Source organism: Lynx canadensis, chromosome D1 (assembly GCF_007474595.2).
Source record: "Lynx canadensis isolate LIC74 chromosome D1, mLynCan4.pri.v2, whole genome shotgun sequence".
Taxonomy (NCBI): domain Eukaryota; kingdom Metazoa; phylum Chordata; class Mammalia; order Carnivora; family Felidae; genus Lynx; species Lynx canadensis.
In genome coordinates, this window is record NC_044312.2 from 110,595,488 (window position 1) to 110,620,908 (window position 25,421).

The 25,421-nt window shown below is 62.8% G+C and overlaps 3 protein-coding genes across 6 annotated transcripts; 1 reads left to right on the forward strand and 2 right to left on the reverse strand.

Annotated features, from left to right (window-relative positions):
- The first annotated feature begins 581 nt into the window (after nucleotides 1-581).
- LOC115525221 (aryl hydrocarbon receptor interacting protein) lies at nucleotides 582-7,335 on the forward strand. 2 transcript variants are annotated; one of them, XM_030332292.2, is made up of 6 exons: nucleotides 582-815; nucleotides 4,257-4,436; nucleotides 5,649-5,837; nucleotides 6,299-6,475; nucleotides 6,570-6,703; nucleotides 7,019-7,091. In XM_030332292.2, the coding sequence occupies exons 1-6, from the start codon at nucleotides 717-719 to the stop codon at nucleotides 7,089-7,091; spliced, it is 852 nt and encodes a 283-aa protein (XP_030188152.1). In that variant the 5' UTR covers nucleotides 582-716. The 2 variants fall into 2 exon arrangements, with proteins under 2 accessions (XP_030188152.1, XP_030188151.1); XM_030332291.2 differs by having other exon boundaries at nucleotides 583-815; nucleotides 6,570-6,711; nucleotides 7,019-7,335.
- A 575-nt stretch (nucleotides 7,336-7,910) lies between these two features.
- PITPNM1 (phosphatidylinositol transfer protein membrane associated 1) lies at nucleotides 7,911-21,581 on the reverse strand. Of its 2 annotated transcripts, XM_030332280.1 has the most exons (24): nucleotides 21,400-21,581; nucleotides 20,324-20,442; nucleotides 18,272-18,486; nucleotides 18,066-18,187; nucleotides 17,663-17,887; nucleotides 15,862-16,188; nucleotides 15,690-15,785; nucleotides 15,500-15,607; nucleotides 14,771-14,832; nucleotides 14,428-14,678; nucleotides 13,924-14,113; nucleotides 13,734-13,841; nucleotides 13,290-13,447; nucleotides 12,995-13,200; nucleotides 12,358-12,528; nucleotides 11,547-11,711; nucleotides 11,155-11,303; nucleotides 10,927-11,037; nucleotides 10,357-10,473; nucleotides 10,045-10,193; nucleotides 9,809-9,958; nucleotides 9,545-9,728; nucleotides 9,099-9,227; nucleotides 7,911-8,460 (listed from the first exon to the last, which is right to left on the reverse strand). In XM_030332280.1, the coding sequence occupies exons 2-24, from the start codon at nucleotides 20,399-20,401 to the stop codon at nucleotides 8,197-8,199; spliced, it is 3,735 nt and encodes a 1,244-aa protein (XP_030188140.1). In that variant the 5' UTR covers nucleotides 20,402-20,442; nucleotides 21,400-21,581; the 3' UTR covers nucleotides 7,911-8,196. The 2 variants fall into 2 exon arrangements, with proteins under 2 accessions (XP_030188140.1, XP_030188141.1); XM_030332281.1 differs by lacking the exons at nucleotides 17,663-17,887; nucleotides 18,066-18,187; nucleotides 18,272-18,486; nucleotides 20,324-20,442; nucleotides 21,400-21,581 and adding an exon at nucleotides 17,471-17,606.
- Nucleotides 21,582-22,756: 1,175 nt separating this feature from the next.
- Nucleotides 22,757-24,899, reverse strand: CDK2AP2 (cyclin dependent kinase 2 associated protein 2). 2 transcript variants are annotated; one of them, XM_030332301.1, is made up of 4 exons: nucleotides 24,272-24,899; nucleotides 23,874-23,974; nucleotides 23,654-23,786; nucleotides 22,757-23,281 (listed from the first exon to the last, which is right to left on the reverse strand). In XM_030332301.1, exons 1-4 carry the CDS (start codon nucleotides 24,351-24,353, stop codon nucleotides 23,214-23,216), a joined length of 384 nt encoding a protein of 127 aa, XP_030188161.1. In that variant the 5' UTR covers nucleotides 24,354-24,899; the 3' UTR covers nucleotides 22,757-23,213. The 2 variants fall into 2 exon arrangements, with proteins under 2 accessions (XP_030188161.1, XP_030188162.1); XM_030332302.1 differs by lacking the exon at nucleotides 24,272-24,899 and adding an exon at nucleotides 24,141-24,234.
- Nucleotides 24,900-25,421: the final 522 nt, after the last annotated feature.

The window sequence follows — 25,421 nt, forward strand, 5'->3', positions numbered from 1 at the left end:
TTTAATGTGCACCTACTGTGTGCTTGTCACTGTGGATTCAGTGGACGACACACTACTCCCGAGCCCACAAGGGGCTCTCACAGTTTCTTGGGAGTTTACTGTACTCCCAGGAATACTGAAGCCCTCCCTCCCCTCCCTCTTACTCCTCGTTTTATTTTTTATTTTTCACTTATCTATTTTTAAAGAGAATAATCCAGGACGCAAAAGTCACCATTGTGCTAGAGATGCAAAAAGAAAAGGCCTGAAAAGAATACACAATAATAGTAGTTTTAGGGAGTGGCGTTACGGATGGGGTCCTCCCATTCTCCGAGCCCTGTAATGTTGTTCAACTACTACAACTTTAAACGGGCTGGCGGGGGGCCAGGCACACAACCACTCGCGAGGGCCGGTCCAAAGCCACACCAGGACGCAACTGCTAGGGACGCCCCGCCCCGCCCCGTCCCGCCCCGCCGGGCAGACCCTGGCCCCGCCTCCCTGACAGACCCGGTCCCTCCCCCAGAGGGTTTCAGGCCCCGCCCCTTGGTGACGCGCGCGCTCGGCCGCCGCGCAGAGAACCAATCACCGTCCGCTTCTACGTTTAGTCCCTTCTTGGCGTCCGCCCTCAGCCAAAATGGCGCCATCTCGGAAGTTGCCGAAGCTCTAGAAGTTGCCGAAGCAGGTCCGGAAGCTGCCGAACGGGTCCGGAAGTTACCGAAAGAGAGCAGCGGGGAAGAAGGATGGCGGATCTCATCGCAAGACTCCGGGAGGACGGGATCCAGAAGCGTGTGATACAGGAAGGCCGAGGAGAACTCCCTGACTTTCAGGATGGAACCAAGGTTCGTGCCTAGCCCCCTCCCCTCAACCCTTCTGCGGCGCGGTGCGCATGCGAGGCGGGAGGAGGCCTTAGGCGAGAGGTTGCGCATGCCCAGATAGTAGTGGCCGGTGACCCTACTGCTCACATGCCGAGCTCGACGCTGGTTGGTCTGAATTTCAGTACGGGGTGAATTTGGATACGTCTGCCTCGCCCCGTGGCTTGGCCGTGTGGCTGCATTGGTCGGGGAGGCCGTCAGTCATCGTAAGAACGTTGCAGGGGTTTGGCCTCAGTGTCTAAGCCGACCTGGAGCTGGAGGAGACCCGGAGCAGGAAACCTGGGACTTTGGAGGTGCCCCAGGACTGGGGAAGGGAGCCCGGGGCCTCCGGGTTGCAAGGTTGAAGTTCTTGTATAGATAGGAGGGCCTACTGAAAACAGTTAAACCAGCTCCCATTGTTTAGATGGGAAAAGTGAGGCCCCAGGGCACGCAAACCCATTGAATATGCCCAGAGGTCAGGTCTGCCAGACGAGAGCCTTTCGGCAGTTCTAAGTGATGTTGCTCAGGACGGACAAGGGCTGGGACAAGGGCTCGGAAGGTAAAGGACCTACCACCCTCCTCCTTGGTACATCCAGTCCTCTTTGATCCCCTCCCCCAGACAACCTATGCCTCCAGGCTTCCGTGCTTCTGCTCATGCAGGTCCCTCCTCCTGGAGTGCCTTTCCCAGTTGCCACTTGTCTGTAGAGTAAGGAGCTTCCCAGGGGCAGCCCCTGGGCCCAGCAGAGCAGCCACACAGAACATGCACAGGGAGAGAATGATCAAAGATCCTGGCCTAGACTGAGGACTCCACAAGTCAGAGCAGCTGTGAATGAACACACGCTCCTGGGGTAGAACTCTGCCAAGGTTGGGCAGGTAAAGATCCTAGCCTGGCTCGGTGTGAGTGCCCTGAAAGCAGAGGGGAGCTGCATGGTTCTGGTGATCAGTTATATTGAGAGGGATCGTTTCTGAGCGGAGAGAAGAGGTGTGGGTGTGGATGCATGCTCCCATGGGCTGGGGGGTTGATGGCCTTGAAGAAGGTCCTGGCAAGGGAGATTCTGGATGGAATACACACCCGGAGGAGACACATTGTAAAGATAGTGAGATAGGTGAACAATGACACCAAAAAACAGGGACAGGTAATATTAAATAACAATCCCCAGGTTAGATTGAATGCTCCGAGTGCACTGTGCTAAATGCTACACAAGTTTATTTCCTTCCATTCCCACAATGTGGGATAGGTACTGTTGTTGACGTGGGCTTCTCTACCTATGTCCTGCCAAGGGTTCAGTCTTCAGATTTCTTCTCTCTGCACTCACCCCCAGATGATTTCCCCCAGGCTCATCTCTAGAAAACTCTCAAGCATCTGGGTGGCTCAGTTGGTTAAGCGTCCGACTTCGGCTCAGGTCATGATCTTGTGGCTCTGAGTTCAAGCCCCACATTGGGGTCTCTGCTGTCAGCCGCAGAGCCCGCTTTGGATCTTCTGTCCCCCGCCTCTCTCTGCCCCTTCCCCTCTTGTGCACGTGGTCTGTCTCAGAAATAAATAAACATTTAAAACATAATAGTAGGGGCGCCTGGGTGGCTCAGTCCATTGAGCATCCAACTTTGGCTCAGGTCATGATCTCGCAGTTCATGGGTTCGAGCCCCACATCGGATTCTGTGCTGACAGTTGGAGCCTGGAGCCTGCTTCGGATTCTGTGTCTCCCTCTCTCTCTCTGCTCCTCCCCCATTTGCACTCTGTCTCTCTTGCTCTCTCAAAACTAAATAAACATTAAAAAAAGTAAAAATAAGAAATTCTCCTTGCCTGGACTACTCCCACATGTGTATTTCTTTTCTTTCTTTCTTTCTTTCTTTCTTTCTTTCTTTCTTTCTTTCTTTCTTTCAATGTGAAGCTATCTTTTTAATTTATTCATTTTGAGAGAGCACACACATGTGCACATGCTTGTGTGTGGGGGGGGGGGGGTGGGGGGCGGGCAGAGGGAGAGGAAGAGAGAGAATCCCAAGCAGGCTCTGCACCATGAGCCCGGAGCCTGGAGCCCAACTCGGGGCTCGATCTCACAAACCTGAGCCAAAATCCAGTAGGATGCTTGACCGACTGAGCCACCCAGGCGTCCCCCACGTGTGTGTTTCTGGCTGCACCTCTTCCTTAAACGTGCTCCCAAATGACCATCTCCGCTTGGATGTCTGGTCAGCAGCTCAGACTTCACCCACTGCGTCAAGCCTTCCCCGTCTCAGTTAAGGGCCCCCCGACCTTCTGGTTGCTCAGGCAAAACACCCCCCAGTCTCTGCGGCCCCTTTAGTTCTCCTCGGTTCCACAAGTCTTCAGAATGCAGCCGGGATCTGACTGCTTCTCACCACCTCTCCCATTACCACCTTGGTCCAGGCCGCCGTTGTCCCCCCAGGCCGGCTGTGGTAGTCTCCTAACTCCCCTTCCTGCACCCGCCCTCGCCTCTCTGCCTCCTCTTCTTATCTGGGCAGCACTGGAACCCGAGTTGGGTCCCGTCCTCCTCTGCTTGGAGCCACCCCGAGTGAAGACACAACGTCCTTACCACAGCCTTCAGGCGCTGCGGGATCCGTCCCTGCAGGCCCCGGTGACCCCACAGTGCACCCCTCGTTCACTCTGCTTCTGCCACACTTGTCTTGACGCTGCTGCTTTTTTTAAATGTTTATTTTTGAAAGAGAGAGAGAGGGAGACACAGAATCCGAAGCAGGCTCCAGGCTCGGAGCCGTCAGCGCAGAACCCGACACAGGCCGCGAGATCATGACCTGAACCGAAGTCGAAGCTTAACCGACCGAGCCACCCGGGCGCCCCTGGCTTGATGCTTCTTGAACACACCACACAATCCCACTGCTGCTCTTTTGGCCTAGAAAGTTCACACCCCTTTGTACGCCAGCACCTGTCCGGTGTGCTCTCTTCTGTACTCTGTTCGGATCTCGGCTTATGTTGCCTCCTCAGAGAGTCCCCCCGCCGCCCCGTGTATAGATTCGCCCTCTTATTCTGCTGCATTTTATTTTCTGATCCATAACCCTTAGCTCCACTGTTTTGTTTGAGGCTCATGTCCTTCCTTTAGAAGTTCCACGTGAACTCCATGGGCACAGGGTCTTTTGTCTGCTTTACCTACTACTGTGTCTAGCACAGAGCTCAGGCACGTAGTAGGTGCTCAGTAAATATTTGTGGAAACAATATCTGGAGCCAGAGTGCTTGAGGTCCCATCCCAGCCCGTCCCCCCCCACCACCCAACCATGTGACTTGGGCCCCTTACTTCCCTCTCTGTGACTTAGTTTCTTCCCCTGGGTGGTGGGGTAAAGGTCAGGTGGTGACCCTCGGGCGAGCCCTGTCCCTTGGTGCTATCTGCAGGCTGAGAGCCGGGCTTGTCCTTGGGGGCTTGGCGGGAGTGTGTGCCCTCGCCTTATCCCACGTGTGGCCCGCAGGCCACATTCCACTACCGGACTCTGCACAGCGACAAGGAGGGCACTGTGCTGGATGACAGCCGGGTGCGTGGCAAGCCCATGGAGCTCATCATTGGCAAGAAGTTCAAGCTGCCTGTGTGGGAGACCATCGTGTGCACCATGCGTGAAGGGGAGATCGCCCAGTTCTGCTGCGATGTCAAGGTACCCGGTGTCCCGCACCTGCCTGTCGTGTCTGTGCAGTCATCCCCTATTCCCCATCCCAGGGCCTCTGCCCTGGTTAGGCCTCCTCCAACTCCCTCTAGGGCGCCATACCAACAGGACGTTAGGGTCCTGGCCTCTTCCGCCTTCTCCTCTTCATAGACAGACTGCAGCCAGGGGATTGCACATGACCCGTACGACTCCTTCTTCGGTCCTCTCTGGCCCCTCATCATTGCCAGGCTAGACATATATAAGCTGTAGGGTCTGACCCCTGTCAGTTTTCCCCTCCCACTCACCTCCCTGCCTTTCCTTTCCATCCCCTTCTCAGCCAAGATTCTCCCTCATCCTTCAGAGTGAATTCCTGGGTTCACTACCCCCAGGAAGCCCTCCGTGACTGCCGGTGGTTGGCTCAACACCCTCCCCTGGATCCTCTAACCCCTTATGCCCTGCGTGACCAGGATCTGGTCCTCTACCTGGGTCTGAGCTACAGCAAAGCAGGGACTGGATGTGTTCACCCCCAGCTCAAGATGCTCAGCACCGAGACTTAGGACATGTCTGCCGGCTGGATGTTACTGTAGCAGTCTGCCCCCGCTGCGGACAGTAGGGACCGTGAATGGAGCTGGTTGAACTGGGGAGTCTGGGTCCCATCATCTCAACAGCTGTTCCTAGTGAAAGTCAAAGGCCAGGTCCTCTTTGCCTAGAGGTCTCCGCCGAGGGCTTTGAGTCGCTACCTTGAGCCCAGCCCCGAGATAGGCCCTGAGGCGGGTGGGGGTGGGGCGGGAGAGAAGGAAGAGACACTGAGAACGGAACGTAGGGGACCCCAGTAGTGGTGACAAGTCCAGCTTGTGGGCCACACCCCTAGGAAGACGGGGGAAGAGGCATGAATCCCGCTGAACTTGTAAGGGCAGGGAGATGGGTTCACAGGGAGAGGGAGAGTGTGTGTTTGTGTCGGGGTAGGAGGGGTAGGTGCTTGGCTTGGTTTGGGGGCCAGAGAGTGTGGCAAGAGCTGGGGACTTGGCCAGAATAGAAGGCTGGAGGCCGGAGGACTCCTGAGGGAAAGGCCCTCCTGCGTTTCAACCGGACCGGTTGCTGCCCCTCCTTGGGCTTCAGTGTCCTTTCGAAGGTGGCGGTGGGGCCAGGGGCTGGGCCTCTTGGGCCCGGTGACCAGGCAGCCCCTGCTGACAGAACCCCTGGTGCCCGCTCGCCTTTTTGCAGCACGTGGTCCTGTATCCGCTGGTGGCCAAGAGTCTACGCAACATCGCGGCTGGCAAGGACCCCCTGGAGGGCCAGCGGCACTGCTGCGGGATCGCCCAGATGCACGAACACGGCTCCCTGGGCCATGCCGATCTGGACGCCCTGCAGCAGAACCCCCAGCCTCTCATCTTCGACATTGAGATGCTTAAGGTGAGGGGCCGCCAGGCCCCAGGTGCCTCACCAAACCGGCCCTGCCTGGCCTCACCGCGGGACCTGGCCCTGCCGGCCTGCCTGGGGCTGCGGGGCTCGGTGGATGCACTGGTGGGGGCGGGCGTCGGGACGGGACGGGGGTGTTGGTACGAGAACAGCTGGCGGGGCCCCCGGCAGTCCCCGTGGGTGTCCCTCCTGGGGCCCCTCTGCTTCCACCCGTCTCTGTGAGGGTGGGGACCGTCCCCATCTTGTTCGCTGTTCTATCCCTGGAACCTGGTAGTGCTCGCCAGGTAGGAGGTGCTCCTAGAGCGTTTGTTTGTCGAATGGTCACCGGATGAGCAAGGGGCTCTGTTTCTGGTATTTAGCGTCCAGAGGCCCGGCCGGCCCAGAGGTCAGGTCTGCGGCCGGGGAAGCGGGGGTGCCCCTGGGGCCGCCCCCTGACCCGGCCGGCGCTCTGGCAGGTGGAGAGCCCTGGCACGTACCAGCAGGACCCCTGGGCCATGACGGATGAGGAGAAGGCGAAGGCGGTGCCGGTCATCCACCAGGAGGGCAACCGGCTGTACCGTGAGGGCCACGTGAGGGAGGCCGCCGCCAAGTACTACGACGCCATCGCCTGTCTCAAGAACCTGCAGATGAAGGTGCCGCCCAGAGGCTGTGGTGGAGGGGGCGAGGTGGCGCCAAGGGACCCAGCTCTCGGCATCTCCTGCCCTCTCCCCGCCCCCCTGCCCCCAGGAGCAGCCTGGGTCCCCTGACTGGATCCAGCTGGATCAGCGGATCACGCCGCTGTTGCTCAACTACTGTCAGTGCAAGCTGGTGGCCCAGGAGTACTACGAGGTGCTGGACCACTGCTCCTCCATCCTCAACAAGTATGACGGTGAGCGCGGGGCACCGGGCCGCGCAACTGGGCCTCTGACCGCCCCCCCCCACCCCGCCGAGCCCCTGCGCGAGCCCGCAGGGATGTCCTCCACCCAGGCCTCCACCGGCCCTGCCGTGCCGGTGACCTGTGAACGTGTCATGGGGTTAGAGGTGTGGTTGGCATCCTCAGGTCGGGAGGGCTCTGCCCCACGAGGGGCCCGTGGTGCCAGAAGGCAGGCCGGACGGCTGGCTGGTCCCCCCCCCCCCCCCCCCCCCGCCCCCGACTCATGCCTTCGCGTGCCTGCTGCCCGCTGCTACCCCTGCAGACAACGTCAAGGCCTACTTCAAGCGGGGCAAGGCGCACGCGGCCGTGTGGAATGCCCAGGAGGCCCAGGCTGACTTTGCCAAGGTGCTGGAGCTGGACCCCGCCCTGGCGCCCATCGTGAGCCGTGAGCTTCGGGCCCTGGAGGCACGCATCCGGCAGAAGGACGAAGAGGACAAGGCTCGCTTCCGGGGCATCTTCTCCCACTGATGGGGCTCTGCCGGCCCTGCCTGCCCTGCGTTGCCCCCTGCTGCTGCCGCCAGCGCCCCTGCCCCCGCTCCGTCATGCTTCTCCGTATATAAAGGCCGTATTTATCTCTCCCTGGTCCTGCCGGGCTGATTCCATCGCGAGAGAGAATTTCCCGGTACTCGGGTGGTCTTGGGAGGCAAAGGATCGGGGTCCTCCCTCTCCGGGCCTCAGTGTCCCCAACAGAGATAAGGAGGATGGTCTCTGTCACAAAGGAAGTGTGTTTTGCTGGCCACGTGCCAGCTGAGGTTCCTGGGAGCCTTCAGTCTTCAGGGGGAGACAAAGGCACAGCCGGGGGCTCCGAGTGAGACGGTCCCCCAGTGCAGCTCTCCCCTTCAGCCTCTGGTCCCGTGGCCTCACGGCCCCCGCCTCGGGAGGCAGAGGATTCAGTCGGAAGCCGAGTCGGGGCCCCTGCGAACTGAAAGGCCGGCCCGGGTCTGGAGGGCTGGATGAGGTGGGAGGACTGTTCAGGAGGAGGCCTCAGGTAGGGAGGACACAGCCCTCCATGAGACCTCCAAGGCCCAGTCCCCCATCCTGGCCCCGCCTCTAACCTGTGTGACCCTAGTCACATCCCGGCCCCTCTGCCCTTCAGTGTCCCCATCAAACTGGAAACTGGGCTCGGTTGCCCTGTGGTACCAGACAGGTGGGCGGTCAGGTGGGATGCAGGTGGTTTATTTTCATGGATTCACACACACTGGAAAAGCCTCTGGGCCGCATCCTCCTCCCCCCCCCCCCGCCCCCCACCGAGGCTGGGTGCCTCCCCCGTGAAAGGGAAGTAACACCGAGGGGCAGACAAAGATGTAGGGTGTGGGGTTGGGGGGCCAGAGGTCTGGGCCCCCAGCCTCCCCCCCCCCCCCCCCCCCCCCCCCCCCCCGTGTGCCATTCGGGCCCCTCGAGTGCATGAATAAATAACTCCGGGCCACCACGGCCCGGGCCTCACTCTTCGCTGTCCAACTTGAGGCTGATGCTTCGGGGCTTGCCTCGGGCCAGGGTGGTGGGCGGTGTCCCCGGGCTCTCCCGCTCCACCTGACTGGGCCCCCTGGAGCGAAGCAGCTGGCTCTGCTTGCGGAGGAAGTCCACGGGGGCGGCCCCAGCATAGCTGCTCTTGGCCAGGGCGGCTCTGGAGGGCCCCGTGGGGGCGTGAGGGTGGGAGCCTGCCTCCAGTTGGCCCAGGTGGGCCACGTAGCCGTCTGACAGGAACTGTGGGCAGAGACGGGTAGGGCTGAGGGCACTGCTGGTCTCAGGCCCACACGCAGCCTCACCTGTCCCCGTCCCTCCCCAGGCTCGTGGGCAGTGCTGGCAGCATTACGGACCCGGCACAGCCTGACCCGGTGTCTTCTCTCAGCAGATAGGAACCCCAGACCGGGAGCCAGAGCACCCTGGCTTTCCTCCTATCTCTGCCCCTCTCGGGGCTTCAGTTTCCTGGGATCTTGGCGGGAAGTAACAGCGGCTGACAGTAAGCACCTACTCTGTTCCCACCCCCGTAGGCATTAAGTGGCCTTCGTGAAAGCTGTGGGGGTTGGTGCCATCTCATCACTTCCGTTCTACAGACAGGAAATTGAGGCTCAGGAAGCTCAAGGTCCATGGCCAGGGCCTTGCGGGGGTGGATAGGAACGTTCAAGGTCTTGAGCACGCTTCCGCCTGCTACCTATCCCTGCCCAGCAGCTTCGAGCTGTTCGTGACTCCTGTCCTAGGAGGAGCCCAGTCCCCTGAGGCCAGCTGGCCTTTTTGGAGCCGCCCCCGTCAGGTGCTTCTTCACAGAGGTGGTCTTCGTGGCCTCACACCCAGGCTCCGGCTCCCGGGCCAGCCCCCAATCCCGGCCTGCACTTGGCTCTCACCTGGCACTGAGCCTGCAGCTTCCGCACCGCACGGCCCACGATGTAGGTCTGGCTCGGGGGCAGGCCCAGGGCCGCGTATACGGCCACGTCTTTGGGGGACCCATAGCCGGCCACGATGTTCAGTTCTACCTGTGGCAGGAGAAGCCAGTCAGCCACCCTAGGGCCGCGAGACTGGGGCGCTCGGCTGGGCATCCAGGGTCCGATTGCTTCCGGGAGGGTCTAGCCGGATGGAGGCGGGGCCACGGGGGTCCTAGGTCACCAGGCCCCGACACTAGCCGGAGTTAGTCCAGAGGACTAGGGGCCTCTCGGACCACTAGGGGGCCGGGCCCTCGGGGGGCCCCTCTTGCCAGTTAGGGTCCCGGGACCGTGGGGGTGGGACCAGATGGGCCTGCACAAGTCCTACAGCCCCAGGCGGGGACGGGGGCGGGGGCGGGGGCCAGGCGTACCTCCTGCACCAGGCTCTGCAGAAACATCGCCTTCTGGCGCAGCGGGTCGTGGGTGAGGCCATCGCAGAAGGAGACGACGCCGTGAGGAAAGTTGTGCTGCGACAGCCAGGCCACCACGCGGTGCTTCTGCATATCGGGCCGGCCCGTTACGTACACGATCAGGTAGCCGGCGTCCTGCCAGTGCCTGTGGGGTGGGACGGCGCTCGGTTCCATCTCCGAGGGTGGGGTCGGTCACCGCGACCAGCCGGGTGGCGCCGCTCCTACCTGACCACGTCCACTGCGCCGGCGCGCACCTTGGGGTCGCTGCCCATGATGGAGACGCTGGCGGTGAAGGAGCCGTCGATGCTGAAGACCACGGCCTCCGTGCCGCGGGCCACCACGGTCAGGCAGCACTCGGCGTACGTGTGGTCGCCCCTGCGGCCCACGGACGGCGTGAGCGGCGTGGGTCGAGGCCGGCGGAACCCCCGCCCCGCCGAAGCCCCCGCCCGCCTGGCGCTCACCTGACCACCATGCGCACCGGGTAGACGCCGATGCCCAGCGCGCGCTCCAGGGGCACCGAGAAGGTGAAGCGGCCGGAGCTGTTGGTGACCTCAGTGCCGAAGTGGATCCACTTGCCTGACAGCGGCTGCGTCATGATGTAGACGTCCACCTGGTGGGGAGAGCGGGCGAGGGGGCCCGTGGGGCGGAGCCTGAGCGGAGGAGGGTCTGGGCGGGCTGTCGTCGGGGGTAGACGGGACCGAGAGTTCCCTGCGGGTGCGAGGTCGGCTCGATGGGGGCGGGTCTACCCGGGGCCAAGACCGCCGCGTCCTGACCTTCTCTCCGGTGAGCGTGACTACGTCCAAGGGCCCGTACATGAAGCGCCCGTTCAGCACCTGGGGGCGGCCCTCGCACACCACCGTGTCGCTTGCCCGGTGGTTGGAAGTGACATTCTGGCGAGAGGAGACGGCGTGAGACCGCGGCCGGGAGACGACGTGGCTGCAGGAGCGGCTGCTGAGGGGGACCCTAGCCCAGGTGGGGGCGGGGCCTCTGCAGGAGGAGCGAGGCCCGGGTGGTGGGCGCTTTCCCGACCCCCACCTGAGGTCCCGAGTGCCTGCGTGCGGACTTCGGCTCCCAGGGAGCGGAGCCGTGACGGGACGGGACGCAGAGGATGAGGCTGGGTGGGGAGAGCTGGGATCCGAGGCCCGAATTAGCGGTGGGAGGGGAGGAGGTTCCTGGTTCCCAGGGGCGGGGCCGAGACTCGAGGGGGCGGGGCCAGGACTACAGCGGGCTGGACGGCACCCGGGGAGGTCGCGGGAAGGTGGTGAGGGGCGCGGATGCTGCGGAGAGAGGGCTGGGCCTCTCTCCCCAGAATCTCCCGAGGACCCGAGGGGGCGGGCACGTACCCGGATCTTGACTTGCGTGCGTTTGCGCTGCCACTTCTCTCTGGGGAAGGCCGGGCTGTAGACGGACGGCTCCTCGCACTCCGTCAGCTGTGGCTGCTCCTTCTCGATCACCTGTGCACGCGAGGCCACGTGACCGGGGGACCTGGGTCTGCCCCTCCTCTGGCCGGCGGCTCCCCATCCTTGTCCAGTGCGCATCTCCCACCCTGTATGCCCGATCCCCGAGCCCACCTGGCGCAGGATGAAGGCCACCACATCAGCCGACTCCCAGTAGCTGGCGTGGAAGAGGTGGGGCAGCGTGACGGTGGGGAAGGCGGTGAGCGCCTCGGGGCAGTACAGCGAGTAGTCAATCCGCTTCGTCCCCCACCAGCGCTCCAGGACTGCACGGCCACGTTGGGCAGGGAGTCAGGGGTGGCCTCCCACCTCGTGCCCACGTGTCTGGCCCCTGGGTACTCTTTCCTCCCTCTTTTCTGCCGAGCCTGCTCTTTGCCAAGCCCAGGGTTGGGTACCGGGGCCCCCTCGTCCCAGAGCAAATGCTGGGGCGGGGGGCAAGGGTGTTTCAGCTGGGCTTTGGGAGGTAGAATAAGGGTCCCCTCCCCAGTCTGGGGGGCAGGCTGACTTACTCTTAACCACTTCACTGGTGGTGCTGGGGGCAGCTGGCTGGGCCGGTGGATCAGTGCCTAACTCACTGCCCTTCCAGAAGGCACCGCTGGCAGAGGTGGGTGTGGAGGGCACCAACATCTCCAGCTCTTCCAGAAAGAGGCCTGAGTGGGTCTGCAGAGTGTCAGCTGGGGAAGGTGGGGCAGCCTGAGCCGTGGTCTGAGCCGGGCCGCCCTGCCGGCTTCCCATCTGAGGGTTCCAGGACAGCTTGGCCCTCACACATCCACCACCTTCCCTGCCAGCCCTCCCTGGTCAGGTCTTGGCTGACGCCGAAGTGCCCTACATTTGGGTGGAAGTGAAAAGGGGCCGACAGCCAACTGTGTTCCTTCCAGAATGCCTGTCACCACCACCCCAGTGCAGTCCCGTTTGTCTCATGGGGCCAAACGGGTACCCACTGGCACACCCACGTGTACATGCCCCACACCAATCCGTGAACACGAGTGTATATGGATACACCCCTCCACACACATACAGCAGCCCCTCCACATTGCGGCGATTCTCAGACACTGGCACCCCGGTGCCACCCTGGCTCCTCTCTTTAACCCAGACATCACCGCTGCCCCCCACTCCTTGGCAGAGAATGTCAGAGGGTCTTGGGGAATCCAGACCTCACAAAGGGCCAGGGTAGGGCTCCTTGGTCCTGGAAGTGGCGACACGAGAGGCTACCAATGATGTGGGAACCACCTCACATCTTCCTGGGGGAGGGGCGCCCATCGCCATCCCTCCCTGTTAGTGCCCTCCTCCTTCTCCCCCTTATCTTGGTTGGGGGCATACCCAGCAGCAGGGATGAGCCGTCTCCCAGGGGGAACTTCTGGTAGCGGGGCACGGCTAGTGGGGCGATAGCTTGGAACTTGGGGGCCAGCAAGGGCTCGAGGCGGGAGGCGCAGGGGTCGGCCGCGTGGAAGAGGTTATAGATCTGCTCACAGGCGGGCCGCATCTGGGCCACTGGTACCCAGAAGATAAAGGAAGGAGGAGATTCAGCTGGGCATGCTGGAAGGTAGGGGGTGTGGGAAGCAGCACCTGGCATGCTGGGGTGACCCTGAACCGGCCCTTCCCGACCTGTACTCCCCAAGAGGTCACCAGGGTCCTGTTAATGTGAGACAGGTGACTCAGCTAAGAAGAGAGCAGACCCTTCATCTGCCGACGGGGTTCAGGATGAAGCCTTTCCTCCTGCCAGCCAGACCCCGGCTCACGCAGAGCAGCGTGTGTGGGCCTGAGTTCCTCCTGGTGCGCTTTGGGAAACTTGGCCTTGGCAAGTTTCTGGGCCTCGGGTTCCCCTTCTCTAGCCAGGCCGTTTGATTTGTTCAGTGAGGTATGGCAATAACACCAGCATCTCGTGGGGGACGAAGGGGACGGCAGAGGGACAGATGAAGGAAAAGGCGTGGCTGCCACCCCCACCCTCAGGGCTCACCCTCCAAGGCGGGCATCACGGTTTTGCGCAAAGCCAGCACCAGGCCCAGCGGGGAGCCAAAGAGGAAGAAGCCGGAGACCTTGAAGTCAAGGCGGGCGGCGCTGGTGGGGCCATCGGGAGCCTCAGAAGTGGCAGCAGGGGGGCAGGAGGCTGTGCTTGCCCGCCTGGGCTCCCCGGAGGAGGTGGCGGAGGGAGCCGCCTGCAGGCTGTGGGGGGGGGGGGAGGGGTGCTCAGCGCTGCTGCCTCCACGGCCCAGCACAAGCCCAGGGCACGGGTGATGGGGCAGGAGTGTCACCTGTTCTGAGCACCCTCGGGCTCAGGACTGGCCATGTCGCTGGGGGTACGCTGGGCAGGCAGGGCTGAGGGTTCTGGGCTGGCCCGTCCCAGCCCGTCCACCCCATCTGCCAGGGGGTCCCGCACTGGGCCGACCTCCGGGGAGAGCAGCTCATTGTTCTAGACAGAACGGGGGACAAAAATATCCTTAGGGTTGGAGACGATTCGATTTCTACTTATTTGGAAGCGAGGAGAGAGGCTTGGAGGTTGGGCAGGGACTCAAGGAAGGAACTGGGGCAGAGCCCAAGAGGGGACAGAGCGAAGCAGCAGGGAAGCTGCCCGAAGAGAAGTCCTACTGCGGGGAGGCGGCGGTGGTGGTGGTGGTGGTGGGGGGGGGGGGGGACCTAGAGACCTAGAGCTGGAGAAACAGCCCTCTCCTGAGTTGGCAGGGTCCGGCCACACTGACCATGCTCCCTCGGCGGCTGCTGCCCCGGCTCCCGGTGCCCGCGCTGGCACTGTGGCAAAGTGCGTCAAAGCCCAGGATTCCGCCCACGCCGTCTCCAATCAGCACCACCTGATTGGGGAGAGCGGCGCCATCAGGAGGACGGTCGCAGGGCTCCAGCGGCAAGCTTCCCGGAACGTCCCCGACCCCTGACCTGCCCGCAGAAGCCGGCACCCTCCGACGAGCGCAGGAAGGCAGCATAGGCCTGGTTGGTGCGGGCGATGACGGTGGCCACGGCGCCCTGGTAGCGGGAGGATGAGGTGGCCAGCAGTGGCAGGGCAGCCAGTGGAATGTGGTCCTGGGAGCGGGACAGGCTGTCACCGTCGTGGCTGTAGGGGCTCAGGCTGGAGGAGGAGGGGCGGCGGGTGGGTGGGTGGGAGGGCCTCCGGCCCCTCCACCGCCCCCTCCGAGTCCCCTCGGCCTGTTGGCAAGTCCCAGCTCTGCGGCGCCTCTGTGGGGAGCATCGGCACCCAGGGGGCCTTTGTGATGGAGCCACTGACTAGAAACTGAAGTCCAGCCGGGTGGGTGGCTGGCCTCCCCGCCTCGCCCCTCCCCCGCCCCCTCCCCCCGTGGGCCTCTTTGGTCCCGGGAGCCCCCGGTGGCTATCTGCACCTTGGAGACCCTGTGTGTCCCCCGCCCTTCCGCCCCTGACCAGTACTTGGAGACAAGGGCATAGGCGGCCGCGCAGATGGGCGGGCAGGGCACCAGACGCAGCGCCACGTGGCCCAGGGCCTCGGGGAAGTGGACTCGGGTGACGGCCTCAAAGGCCAGGCTCAGGGTCTGCACGTCCGCCTGCTTGGAGTTGGCGTCTCCAGGGCCTGAGTCCAGGATGTTGCCGCTGTGCAGGATGAGGAAGAGGGCGTGCACGGCGCACGCCTCGGCGCCCAGCTCCCCGGCTCCGTCTGGGCCCTGTGGGGCACAATGGGGTGCCCGGGTGTCAGAGCAGTAGCCTGCCTGGTGTGGGGCAGAACTGCACACGTGGGGAAGCCGGCCGTACTCACCTCTGAGTCCCTGGGCGCTCGGGCCCCATCCCCGATGTCTTTGGTGGCCTCGGTTCCAGAGTCTATAGGACGGGGGATAGCCAGTGAAGGAGACTGAGGGGCCTGCGGGGGTCCCCTCATCCGGCACTTCGGGTACCCTCACTTCGCTGTCTGCCTCTTCCTCTGACCTCTCTCACCAGACTCTCACGGGGCATCTCACGCGGCCGGGCCTTTGCACGTGTTTGTCCCGTTGCTGGGAGGGACGCCTCCTCCCCACAATGCCCGTCTGCCTGGAAAACTTCTAATCCTGCCCTGTCCAATATGGTGGCCACTGGCCACAGGGGCCTGTTTAAATGGGAAGGAATTAAGGTACAACACAAATTGCAGCTCCTCAGGCTCACGAGCCACAGTTCAAGTGCCGGAAGACCACACGTGGCTGGTGGATGTCCGTCACGGCTGCAAGTTCTGTGGGACGGAGCTGGTGCAATCCCTCAAAGTCCGGCTCACATCTTACCTCGCCCGTGTCGCCTTCCTGGCCTCCACGTTAATTCCTCCACGTTTTGTGCTATGTCTGAACTTGGAGTCCATTCTAAGCCCCCATCTATCCTCGCTCACCTGCCCATCGTTCACCTGCGTGTTCAACGCACACTCTCTCTGGATTGGCGCTCAACTTAGGGCCCCATCAAGCTGAGGGCTGGGCGGTGCCGAGTGCCCCCTGCATGCGGGGCGCTGGTGGCCGGCAGTCTTTACCTGGGGGCCCCTCAGCCTCCACGGGGGAGGCAAAGGCATCAATGAAGTCACTGGAGTTCCACTTGGTCATCTCCTTGGGGAAGACCTCGTCACTGTCCGAGAAGCCTTCTAAAAGGACAGGGGGCCGTGTCATGGGGCAGTAGGAGCCGCTCAGGGACACCCCTGCCCCCAGCAGGGCTCTGGTGCTGACCGTGGGCATCAAAGAACTCCTCCTCGGAGCTGTTCTCAGAGTCTCGGGCGATGTTCTGCATGCGCCATTCGGACAGGCTCTGGGGAGACACGCCCCCTGCAGGGCCACCTCAGTCTCAGCCTGGGGTCCGGCCCGAGGGCGGCTCCCTGGCTTCCCCGTGCCCCAGCCTCACCTCCATGCTGGGATGAGTAGGACGAGCGGGAAGATGAGGACCACTGCTTGCCAAAACTGGCATCGGGCGAGGCATCGGGGCCGGAGGGTGCCTCGGGCCGGTCGGGGGTGCCGGCACGGCTGGCCGCAGCCCGGGCCTCAGCACTAGGCTTCCCAGGGGCCTGGGCTTCGGGCCCCTCACCGCCCGTGTTGCACTTGGCCATGCGCTGTGCCAGCATGCGGGCAGTCTCTTCCTCCAACGCCCGGATGTCAGCCATGCTCAGCTCTGTCCATTCATCCTGCCAGCACCAGGCCTGGCGGTGGGCCCGTAGCATCACTCGACGCAGACCTGGAGGTGCCCGGGCGTCAGAACATGGCCCCCCGCGCCCCGAGCCCGAGTTTCCCTGCCACTGCCCCCCCCCCCCCCCCCCACTGCCCCGGGCAGCAACATTCCCAGCCCTCTACAGTGGGTGATGGCTCCCCTGGGCACACCACCCACCCAGAGCCACGGAGTAGGGCGAGGCTGGTGCCACCCAGGAGATGGGACTAGAAACTGGGGCATTTGCCTTCCTGCCCCGGCTCCCTCCCTCTGTCCCTGCCTCTTTCGTGCCTCTGGACACCCCAACTCGGAGCACAAACCCAACCCCAAGACTCTGGGCAGCTGGGACCAAGGCCACTTCTCGCTGTCTTTCAGCTGGCTTCCTGCTGACTTCTTCCGAGAAGTCAACAATTAAGGCATTAACAGTTAATGAAATTGTTGATAGTTAATGAAGGTGTGAATAGTTAATGGAAGCGTTGGCACTTAATGAAGTTTGTAGTGAAAGATGATACCCATTCTGGGATGTTTTCATCTTAAGCAGAGGAATAAAGTTAGAAGCTTCAATATCTAGGAAAGAAATTAATAAGGGTTGGATTATAATTATAAACTCCTGGAAGGAAATATATATCGGAATCTTACTAGCGGGTATCTGTGGGTGATTTCGTTTTCTTATTTGTGCTTTTTGGTATTTTTTACAAACGCAAGACAAGGAGCCTGGATTATTCTCTGAGCTCCGTTCCCTCATTTGTAAAATGGGAATCGTAGCTCCCACTCTGGAGGGGTGTCAGGGCGTTAGAGGAAATCTTGCATGAGAAGTGATCGGCAAAGGAACTTGCATGTTGTGAATGCTCAGTGGATGTTAGCTCTTGATACCTGGCCCGGCCTCCTGCTCATTCACAGAAGGGAAAACAAAGATGCAGAGACGCGAAGTAGCTCAATAGAGGTCCCGTGGAGCCCAGGCCCCCAGAGGCCCCCATCCGGGGTTCTTGTACCTACAGGCGGCCCACCCTTAGACCTGGGGGATGGGGCAGGGCTGAGCTGCAGGGGCTGTGGGGTTAGCTTTAGGAGGGTGAGAAGGGGAGCTGGGAGCGGGAGGGACCCCAAGAGGATGAGTCAGAGTCACAGCCTGTACTTCTTCGCGTGTTGCTGGTTGGGGCTGCTGACCCTTCCGAGAGTTTCTAAGTCTCCCCGGGCCCGCAGAACGCTGGGGAATCCGGGAAGCCTCATGAATGAGAAGCAGCATCTCTGAACGTCAGAGCCTGCGTGGACCTCAGAGCTCAGGCCCCCAGCCTCTTGCCCTCCTGACTCTTACCTCCACCTCAAGGCTAGGCTCCCCTGGCCCCCAGCCAGGCTGTGCTGTTCCCCTCTGCCTCAGTGCCACCATATCAAGTGGAAACGATGGCTTTATGCTTCTGTGTCCCCAGTAGACGGGGAGCGTCCCTGGCTCAAACACGGGGCCTGGTGCATGCTGGGTAAAGGGAGCCTCCTGTGGCTGGGTGCTCACCGACATCGTGGATGAACTGCTCGATCTTGGCCTGCATGCCCCAGTAGCGGAACTCGACCTTGCACAGCTTATAGGCACACATGAGGGGCCCGGTCTGGGCCGCTGTGCGAGCCCAGTCATCGGCCAACGGTCCCCGGCCAGTCTTGGCCGAGCGGTACAGCCGGGGGTCCTCTTCTGCTTTGTATTCTCCTGGGGCCACGGCGTCCCGCACGATGTCGATGGTATCTGAGGGGGTTCCAGCGGCACTGAGCCACACGGACCCCCTGCGTCCCTGCCACCTCCTCCCTGCAGCCAGGAAGCCGAGGCCAGGACAGAGTCTGGGACTTGTCAGAGGCTGCCCACTGAGGTGGGGCAGGTGGCCTGAGAGGGGCTCTAGGGTCCCCTCACTGGCCCCAGGCCTCACCCAGGATGCGCTGTCTCCTCTCTGCTCCACTCAGGTTGAAGACATTTGGCTGCTGCCCCCCGTCAGGCAGGTAGTAAGTCTCTATTTCAATGGAGAATTTCTCCACAAAGGGGCAGGTGTACCTGGGTGGAGGGCAGGGGTGGGGTCACCACTGTGCCCACCGGGGCTGTTCTCCTTGTAGCCCCAGGCCTGCCCCACCCACTCACCGAGTTCGGGTGTAGGGATACGCATTCCAGGATTCCTCTTCCACCTGCAGGGCGGCCTTGGGCAGCAGCGCCCGGAACCAGCCTGGGATGTGGGAGCCCACGTGGTACACCTTGTGAGTGTATTGCCCACTGCCGCCGGGCCCGTCCGTGTAGGGCCGGTTGGCCAGGATCTCCACACCACTGCCCTCACCGCTCGACTCCTCCCGACTCTTTTTCTGCACCCGGGGCAGAACAGAATGGGCAGCTCAGCCTCAGCTGAGCTCCTGGGGTCCCCAGCTGAGCCTGGCCCCCTGCACAGTGCTGGAGCCCTAGTCCCAGCCTTCCCACCTCCCTGCAACTTGACCCTGGCCCCCTGCAGCTCCCTGGGATCAGGCCCACAGCTGCTGTCGTCCTCCACAGGGCTCGCAGCCCAGCACTCACTCGTGTATTTATTGTCTGCTCTGTTCCAGGCATATTGGGATTATATTAATTGGGACCTGTTGATGAATAAAACAAAGATCCCTGCCTGCCCTGCGGGACTTAAGTTCTAGGGGGGGGGGGGGGGGGGACATAACAGAAGCCAAGTGACAGGGTATATTAGAAGTGGGAAGTGTTGGGGCGCCTGGGCGGCTCAGTCGGTTGGGCGTCTGAATAGGGCTCAGGTCATGATCTTGCGGTTTGTGAGTTTGAGCCCCGCGTCGGGCTCTGTGCTGACAGCTCGGAGCCTGGAGCCTGCTTGGGATTCTGTGTCTCCCTCTCTCTCTGCCCCTCCCCCACTTGCGCACGCGCTCTCTCTCTCTCTCTCTCTCTCTCCCTCAAAAATAAATAAAAACATTAAAAAAAAAAGAAGTGGGAAGTGTTATGGGAAGAAGAAATGTAGACTAAGGTAAGGGATATTGGGTTGAGATTATGGCATATTGGCATATTGGCAATTAGGGCAGGATGATCAGGGAAAGCCCGAGAAGATAACATGACCACAATCTGAACAGGACTTAAGTGGGGGAGGGTAGACGGTGGAGTGCAGATGTGGGGCGGGGGGAGCTACTCAAGGCAGGGGGGATGCCAGTGCGGGCTCCTGGGGTGGGAGTGTGTGGCATGTGCTCCGGGGGCAGCAAGGAGGCCAGGGAGGGTGGGCTGGAAGAATCAGGGAGATCCTCCGAGAACCTGACCGCAGTCCCCTCCCTCCCCGAGACCCCAGTATGGGCCCCTGCCACACCCCTTATAGCTTGAGAGCACTCAGATACGGCCCTTTTATAGCTCTGGAGCCTGAACCTGGCCCACTCAACCCCCTGAGGCCGGATCCTGGCCCTCTTGTCTCCTCAGACCCTGACCCTCATTTCTAGGGCCTCCCTGAGGCCTTGCACCCACCCTCTTCTCCCCCTGCCCGGCCCCATGCTTCTCACAGCCCAAGTCCAGACCCCTACCTCTTGGATCCCTGCCTGCCCCTCTCTGTCACAGTTTTGGGGTCTGGTCTTCACCCCGTTTCCCTGACCCCCTGGGGTTGTCAGGACCCCCTGGGGACCCGCTTCCAGTCTTCTCTACCACCCAGCACCCCTCCTCGCTCCCTGCCTCTCACTCTTGCCTCCTCAGGCGCTCCTTTCCCTCCCGCAAGGGGTTACGATTCTAAGGAGGGTTGTCAGGACCCCCTGGGGACCCGCTTCCAGTCTTCTCTACCACCCAGCACCCCTCCTCGCTCCCTGCCTCTCACTCTTGCCTCCTCAGGCGCTCCTTTCCCTCCCGCAAGGGGTTACGATTCTAAGGAGGATTAAAGGAGATCAGAAGTGGGCTGAGCGGCAACCAGCCAGCCGGGCCGGGCACTTGGGGGATGGGGAGGCACCACCAGGCCCTTCTGTCCCTTTTCCCACCGCCGCCCCCCTCCCCGCACTGGAAGGGGGACTTTTCTGTCCTCCCCTAGGCTCTGAGTCCTTCCAGGCCCCAGAGCCGGGCTGAGGAGGGGCGGGGGGGTTGAGGCGGCCCGGCCCCTCGTCCCAGGTGCGGCCTGCGCGCTCCTGCCGTTACCCCATCACGAAGTGTGCCCCCCCCCCCCAGGCTCCCGCTGCCTCCCGCCCTCACCTGGATCATGTAGAGCTGGGCCACCTGGTACTCATCCAGGCTCATGGGAAGCAGAATGTGGTACTCCTTGATGAGCATCCTGAAGGCGCTTGGCCGGCCGCGCGCGGCCTCCGCTCCGCCTGGCGCAGGGCACGGCGCGGCAGTCAGTGCGGGGCGGCGGCGCGCGGCCCCGAGCCCTGCGCGCGGGCCGGAGGGCTCGGGCCGCGGGACCCCATGCCTGGGCCCGCCACGGGGGAGGCAGAGGCGAGCCCGGCGCCGCCGCCAGCCGCAGCGAGGCTGAGCGCTGACCTCTTTTCCGCGCGGCCCCCGTCCCCCCCCCCCACCGCCCGCCCGTCGCCACGGCAACCGCGCGCTGACGCGGGCCCCCCGGAGCGGCGGGCGCGGGCCGCCGGGCTAGCGGGCCGGCCGCGCCAGTGTCCTAAGCCCCCTGACACCGCATCCCTCGGGGACCCACCCCCGGGAGCCCCGGTGCCCTCCTTCCCGGCCCGCCTTCCACAACCGGCCCCTCGGGGCCCGCCCCCTGCATCCCTTTCCCCTAGTCGGTGGGGTCGCTTGCCCCCCACTCCCAGACATCCACTTAGAACCTTGTCCCCCGGGGTGTCTCCGCAGAGCAGCCCCGTGCGCCCCTCCTTGTAACGTCTGTCAGTGTCCTCCCACCCCCCCCCCGCGCCCCACCCCCCCAAACCTACCTTCCAGGACCAGACAACTAACCCCTCCGGCCCCCAGATCTGCCTTCCCCACTCTGCCCGGCAGCCCAGTCCTCGACTTCCCCGCCTCAGCATCCTTCCTGGACCCCCGGCACACGTCTGTGCAGCCACCCCATCATCCTTCCCGGGGCTGACCCCTCTTCGAGCTGAGGCAAGAGTCGCTCCGCTGGGTATCCCACGGGCCCCGACCCTGGGAGACCCGCTCCGCCCGCCCGCGCCCCGGTTCCGCTGCAGGCACCCCTCCCACCTCCCCACCTCGCACCCAGCGAGCGGGCGAGAGGCCCCATTGTCCCCACTTCCCTCTGCTCCCCGGCGTCCCCGTCCCCTGCCGCGCTCTTGGCCCGCCCGCCCGCCGACGTCCCGGCTCACCTCTGGTCTAGGGCGGGCGCCCCTCACCCGGTGCGGGCGGGGGCGGACGGGCCGCGGGTCGGAGCCCGGAGCACCCCCAGCCCCAGCCTCGGGTTCCAGCGGTGGCCGGACCCTCTGAAGGCGCAGCGCGGGCCCATGGCCCCGACCTTCCTCCGGGTCCGCCCGCCGGCGCCCCTGCTGTCCCTCCCCGCCGCCCGCCGCGTCACGGCGGCCGCCCCGCCCCTTTCCTGGGCCCTGCTGTCCCTCCCCACTTCAGCGGGGTCCCGGCGGCCCCGCCCGCGGTGGAGGAGGGCGGCCCCTGCTTCCTTCCCCCAAGGCGGCAGGGGAAGAGGCAGTTCTCCAAATGCTGGCGCTTTTACTCCGTGTTCTCTGGGATCCCCTAAACACTTCCTATCTCCACCCTGGCCCAGCCCTCCTGTGTGCCTTGGAAATATGGCTGGACCCATCCCCATTCTTCCCAGCCCTCGAGCCCGGGACCCAGGGCAGGGGAGATGCCGCGCAGCCTCCAAAGTCTGAGGAGAGGCTGGTCTAAGACTTGCCTGTCCCTAGGGGGTGGCGTTCCAGCGCCCCGGGCCTCTAGGGTCATTCAGCTATACACTCAGGCATAGGACTGCAGTCACTCCGAAGCCGTGGTCTAGCGCCTGAATGGGGCCCCATGGCTTTCCCCACTGATACCTTCCGGGTCCACAAGTCTGGCCAACCAGACCCTGGGCAAAGGCTGAGACACCTGAGGGCTGGGCTCACGGGGCCACACCCAGCAGGCTAGAAGGTGCTGGGACAGTGGATGGCAGCACCGAGCTGGGTCTCACCCATTTCGGAAGGCAGTCCTCTCCCCTTGGCTCTGCTTCCCAGGTGCTGGGGGGTGGGGGGGGTGGGGGAAGCAGCAGTGTCCCCTCTCCCCTGAGGAGTCAGGATGTGTTCAGAGCCTCTCATGGCTGACTCGGAGTTTAAGATGTTAGGGCATGAGGGCATGCGACCGCCTGGCTCACATGAACTGACATTTCCACCCTGCCAGACATCACTGCCAATCCAGAGAAAGAAGCCTCTAGGCCCAGGCTGCCGACAGTGCCCTCCAGCTGCGGAGGCTGCCAAGGCCCTGCGCTGCCCCCTGGTGGCACCATGTGTAGGAGGGCAGGGCTCCCAGGTACTAAAGTTCAACCCTTTCCACAACTGGCAAGGCTGAGGGCAGAAGGGCAAGGTCCCAACCCAAATCAACCGACAGCAAGGGCAAGGCCAGGCCGGGCTCGGCTGCCCTCTCTCTCCCACCACTGCACCGACCCTTTCCCCTCCGTAAGTCTCCTCTTTCCCAATTTCTGCCTGGCTTAGCAGAAGTACCAGACTCAGAAAGACTAAGAGATGAGAGAACAACTCCAAATTATCTTTTATTTATACAAAAAGGGCATATTTAGCAAAAGACACTGAAAAAAGAGTCGCTATGGCCCAGGAGACGAGGCAGGGAGGTGACAGGCCTTCGGAGGCCCTGCTAGGGGAGGAGTCTGGGAAAAGTGGTGAAAAGTCCTGGGTAAGTGCTGAGTGGTGGGGGCCACAGAAAGGAGAACGCTCCGGTTGGATCAACACTGTTGGCAGGTCATGGGTGGGACTCACAGTGACCTCGCTGCTAACTCTTGAAAGAGTCCCAGTTAGTGCTGTCGACTGGAGTGAGAGCCGCCCCCTGGTTCCTGGAGGGCACCCACCACGGGACACAGGACAGGAAGCCCAGGCTGGGAAGTGCAACTCGGGGTGAAGGCCAGGGAGAAGCAGGTGCTCTGCAGTGGCCGGGAAAGGTCCAGATTCGGAGGCGGAGTTGCGTCCTGTTACGTGCGGGCGTTCCGCTCTGTCTCTGCCAGGCACTCTCTGACTAGGGCCCGGGCATGGATGATGCCTGAGGTGGGGATGCGCAAGTGACGTAGAGCGACTCTCCACAGTCCCACCACCGCCCCCCCCCCCCAGAGGAAGACCCCTCCCTCTCTACCCCCTTTCCTTTCAGTAAAAAGGACAAGGACTATAATCTAACGAGGGGACTAATACGATTAGAGACGTGGCTAACCCTCAAATCTGCCTTGTTGAAATACAAATGCTCTGGTCCTTCCCCGAAAACGGACTCCATTTCAATTCAATTCAAAACACCTCTTTGGATGGTGATCCTGGCCCTTGTCTAGGCTTGGCTCAGGTGGCCTTCAGATGTCCTTCCCTTCCTCATGAAGGACTGTCCGGTGTTAGTCTCTTGACCAGGGCGGGTGAAGGCCTCACTTACCTCTCTTCAGACGCTCCATGGCGCTCTTGCTGCCAGCATAGGTTGGCCGGATCTCTTTGCCCATCTCCTCTATGACCGACAGCAGGTCCGTGTAGGTGCTCTGGGAGCCCTGGGCGCCCGGTGGCTTCATTGCCTGTGTCCAAAGAGGACAGGGCGATGAACTCAGGCCCCGAGGGGACCTCCAGTCCCCATCCAGAGGCAGTCCCTCAGCCCCACTCACCTGCACATAACCCATGGAGGGCGGTCCGAAGTCGTTAAACAGGGGTCTGAAAGGGGCAGCGGCTCCCGGCACCGAGCCCGATGGCGATGGGACACTTCCGGCTGCAACATGCGCGAGTAAGAGGTCAGCGCGGGGCCAGGACGCCTCCTCCCAGCGTTCCAAGCCCCCGACCGGATTCGCCCGATTCCCTCCAAACGGATGCTTCACTTCAGGAGCTCAACTTCAGGGACAAACCCCTCCCCCTGCACTCCACCAACTAGCCCTTACGTGACCACGCCCACTTCACAGGCCAGCAAACTGAGGCTCAGCGAGGGTAGGCGGCAGGCCCAGTGTTGCAGAACTCAGGCCGTCTTCTCCACCACCCGGGCAGGTGAGCAGGGGTAGAGCTGGATCCTCACCTGTAGGGACCGGGGTGCCGGGCCCGGGGGTGCTGGAGCCGGGGGTACTGCTGGGGGCGGGGGCGATGGGTTTGTAGGACATCCCCAACTCTTGGGTGCGGCGGACGCCGGCCGGCCGCTCCTCCGGGGTTGGCTGCTTGGCCGCTCAGCCGCGCTCTGATTGGTAAACCGGCCGCACGCCCCTGGTAAATAGAGCTCAGGCCGGAAGGGTAGGCGGGCACGAACGCTCTCTCACTCCCTATTGGTGCGCGAAGATGTCACTCGAGCCTCCTCATTGGCCGAGACCGGCCCCAACAGGCCGCAACCGCTGCTGATTGGCCTCCGCCTTTCGGGGCTCGCACCTGTCTGCTCCGGATTGGGCGGTGGCTGACGCCCTACGCAATTGGCGAGTTCGCGGTCCAGGCCGGCGCGCTCTCAATCCGATTAGTCCCAAGGCCCGAGAGGCGGGGCCTCGGAAGCCGGGACCCCGGTCCGGTCCGCCGCGGTTCACGCGGAGGGGTCTCCCCGTGTGCAGGCGCCGCCCTAACGCTTCACTCGCGCTGTTTTGCACGTCGGCTGCGCTTCGCCTGGTCTCGGTCCGGCTGGGGCTGTTATTGCTGCCGCCGCCACCACCGAACGCGCCTTTCTACCGCTCTGGGTGCCGGAGGACGCAGGGCTTTGACGTTCGGAGCCCTGCGTCTCACCCCGTGCGCTTTTACGTCACCTTTCACCGGTTCAACACCCTTTCCCCGGTCCGCGCATGCGCCCTCCTCCTAAAGCCTCCCGTTTGTTCCTATGGCAACGGGTCCCTCTCCAACGCTACCACCGCGCCTGTGCTTCTCATTTGCCTAGTGCTCAGGTCCAGGCTGGGTCTCAGGTCCGAGGGCAACCTCAGAGACCCCTCAACCTGGCCCCCCCAGACCCCAAGCCGGTGCCTCAAACTGACAATAGCAGGAACAGCTCACCTCCGTTGACTACTCACTGCAGGTCGGGCCCTGTCCCAAACTGGTGATGAGAGCATCGACTGGAGTTAAATAAGCTGATGGTTCGAATCTCACACTGCCCCCACAGGCGATTTCCTCCTGGGCAAGTTACTCACCTCGGCATGCTTGGGTTTCCCTGTCTTTTAAGAGGCGGACGCTAATAATAACTATCTTATAGGGCTGTCGTG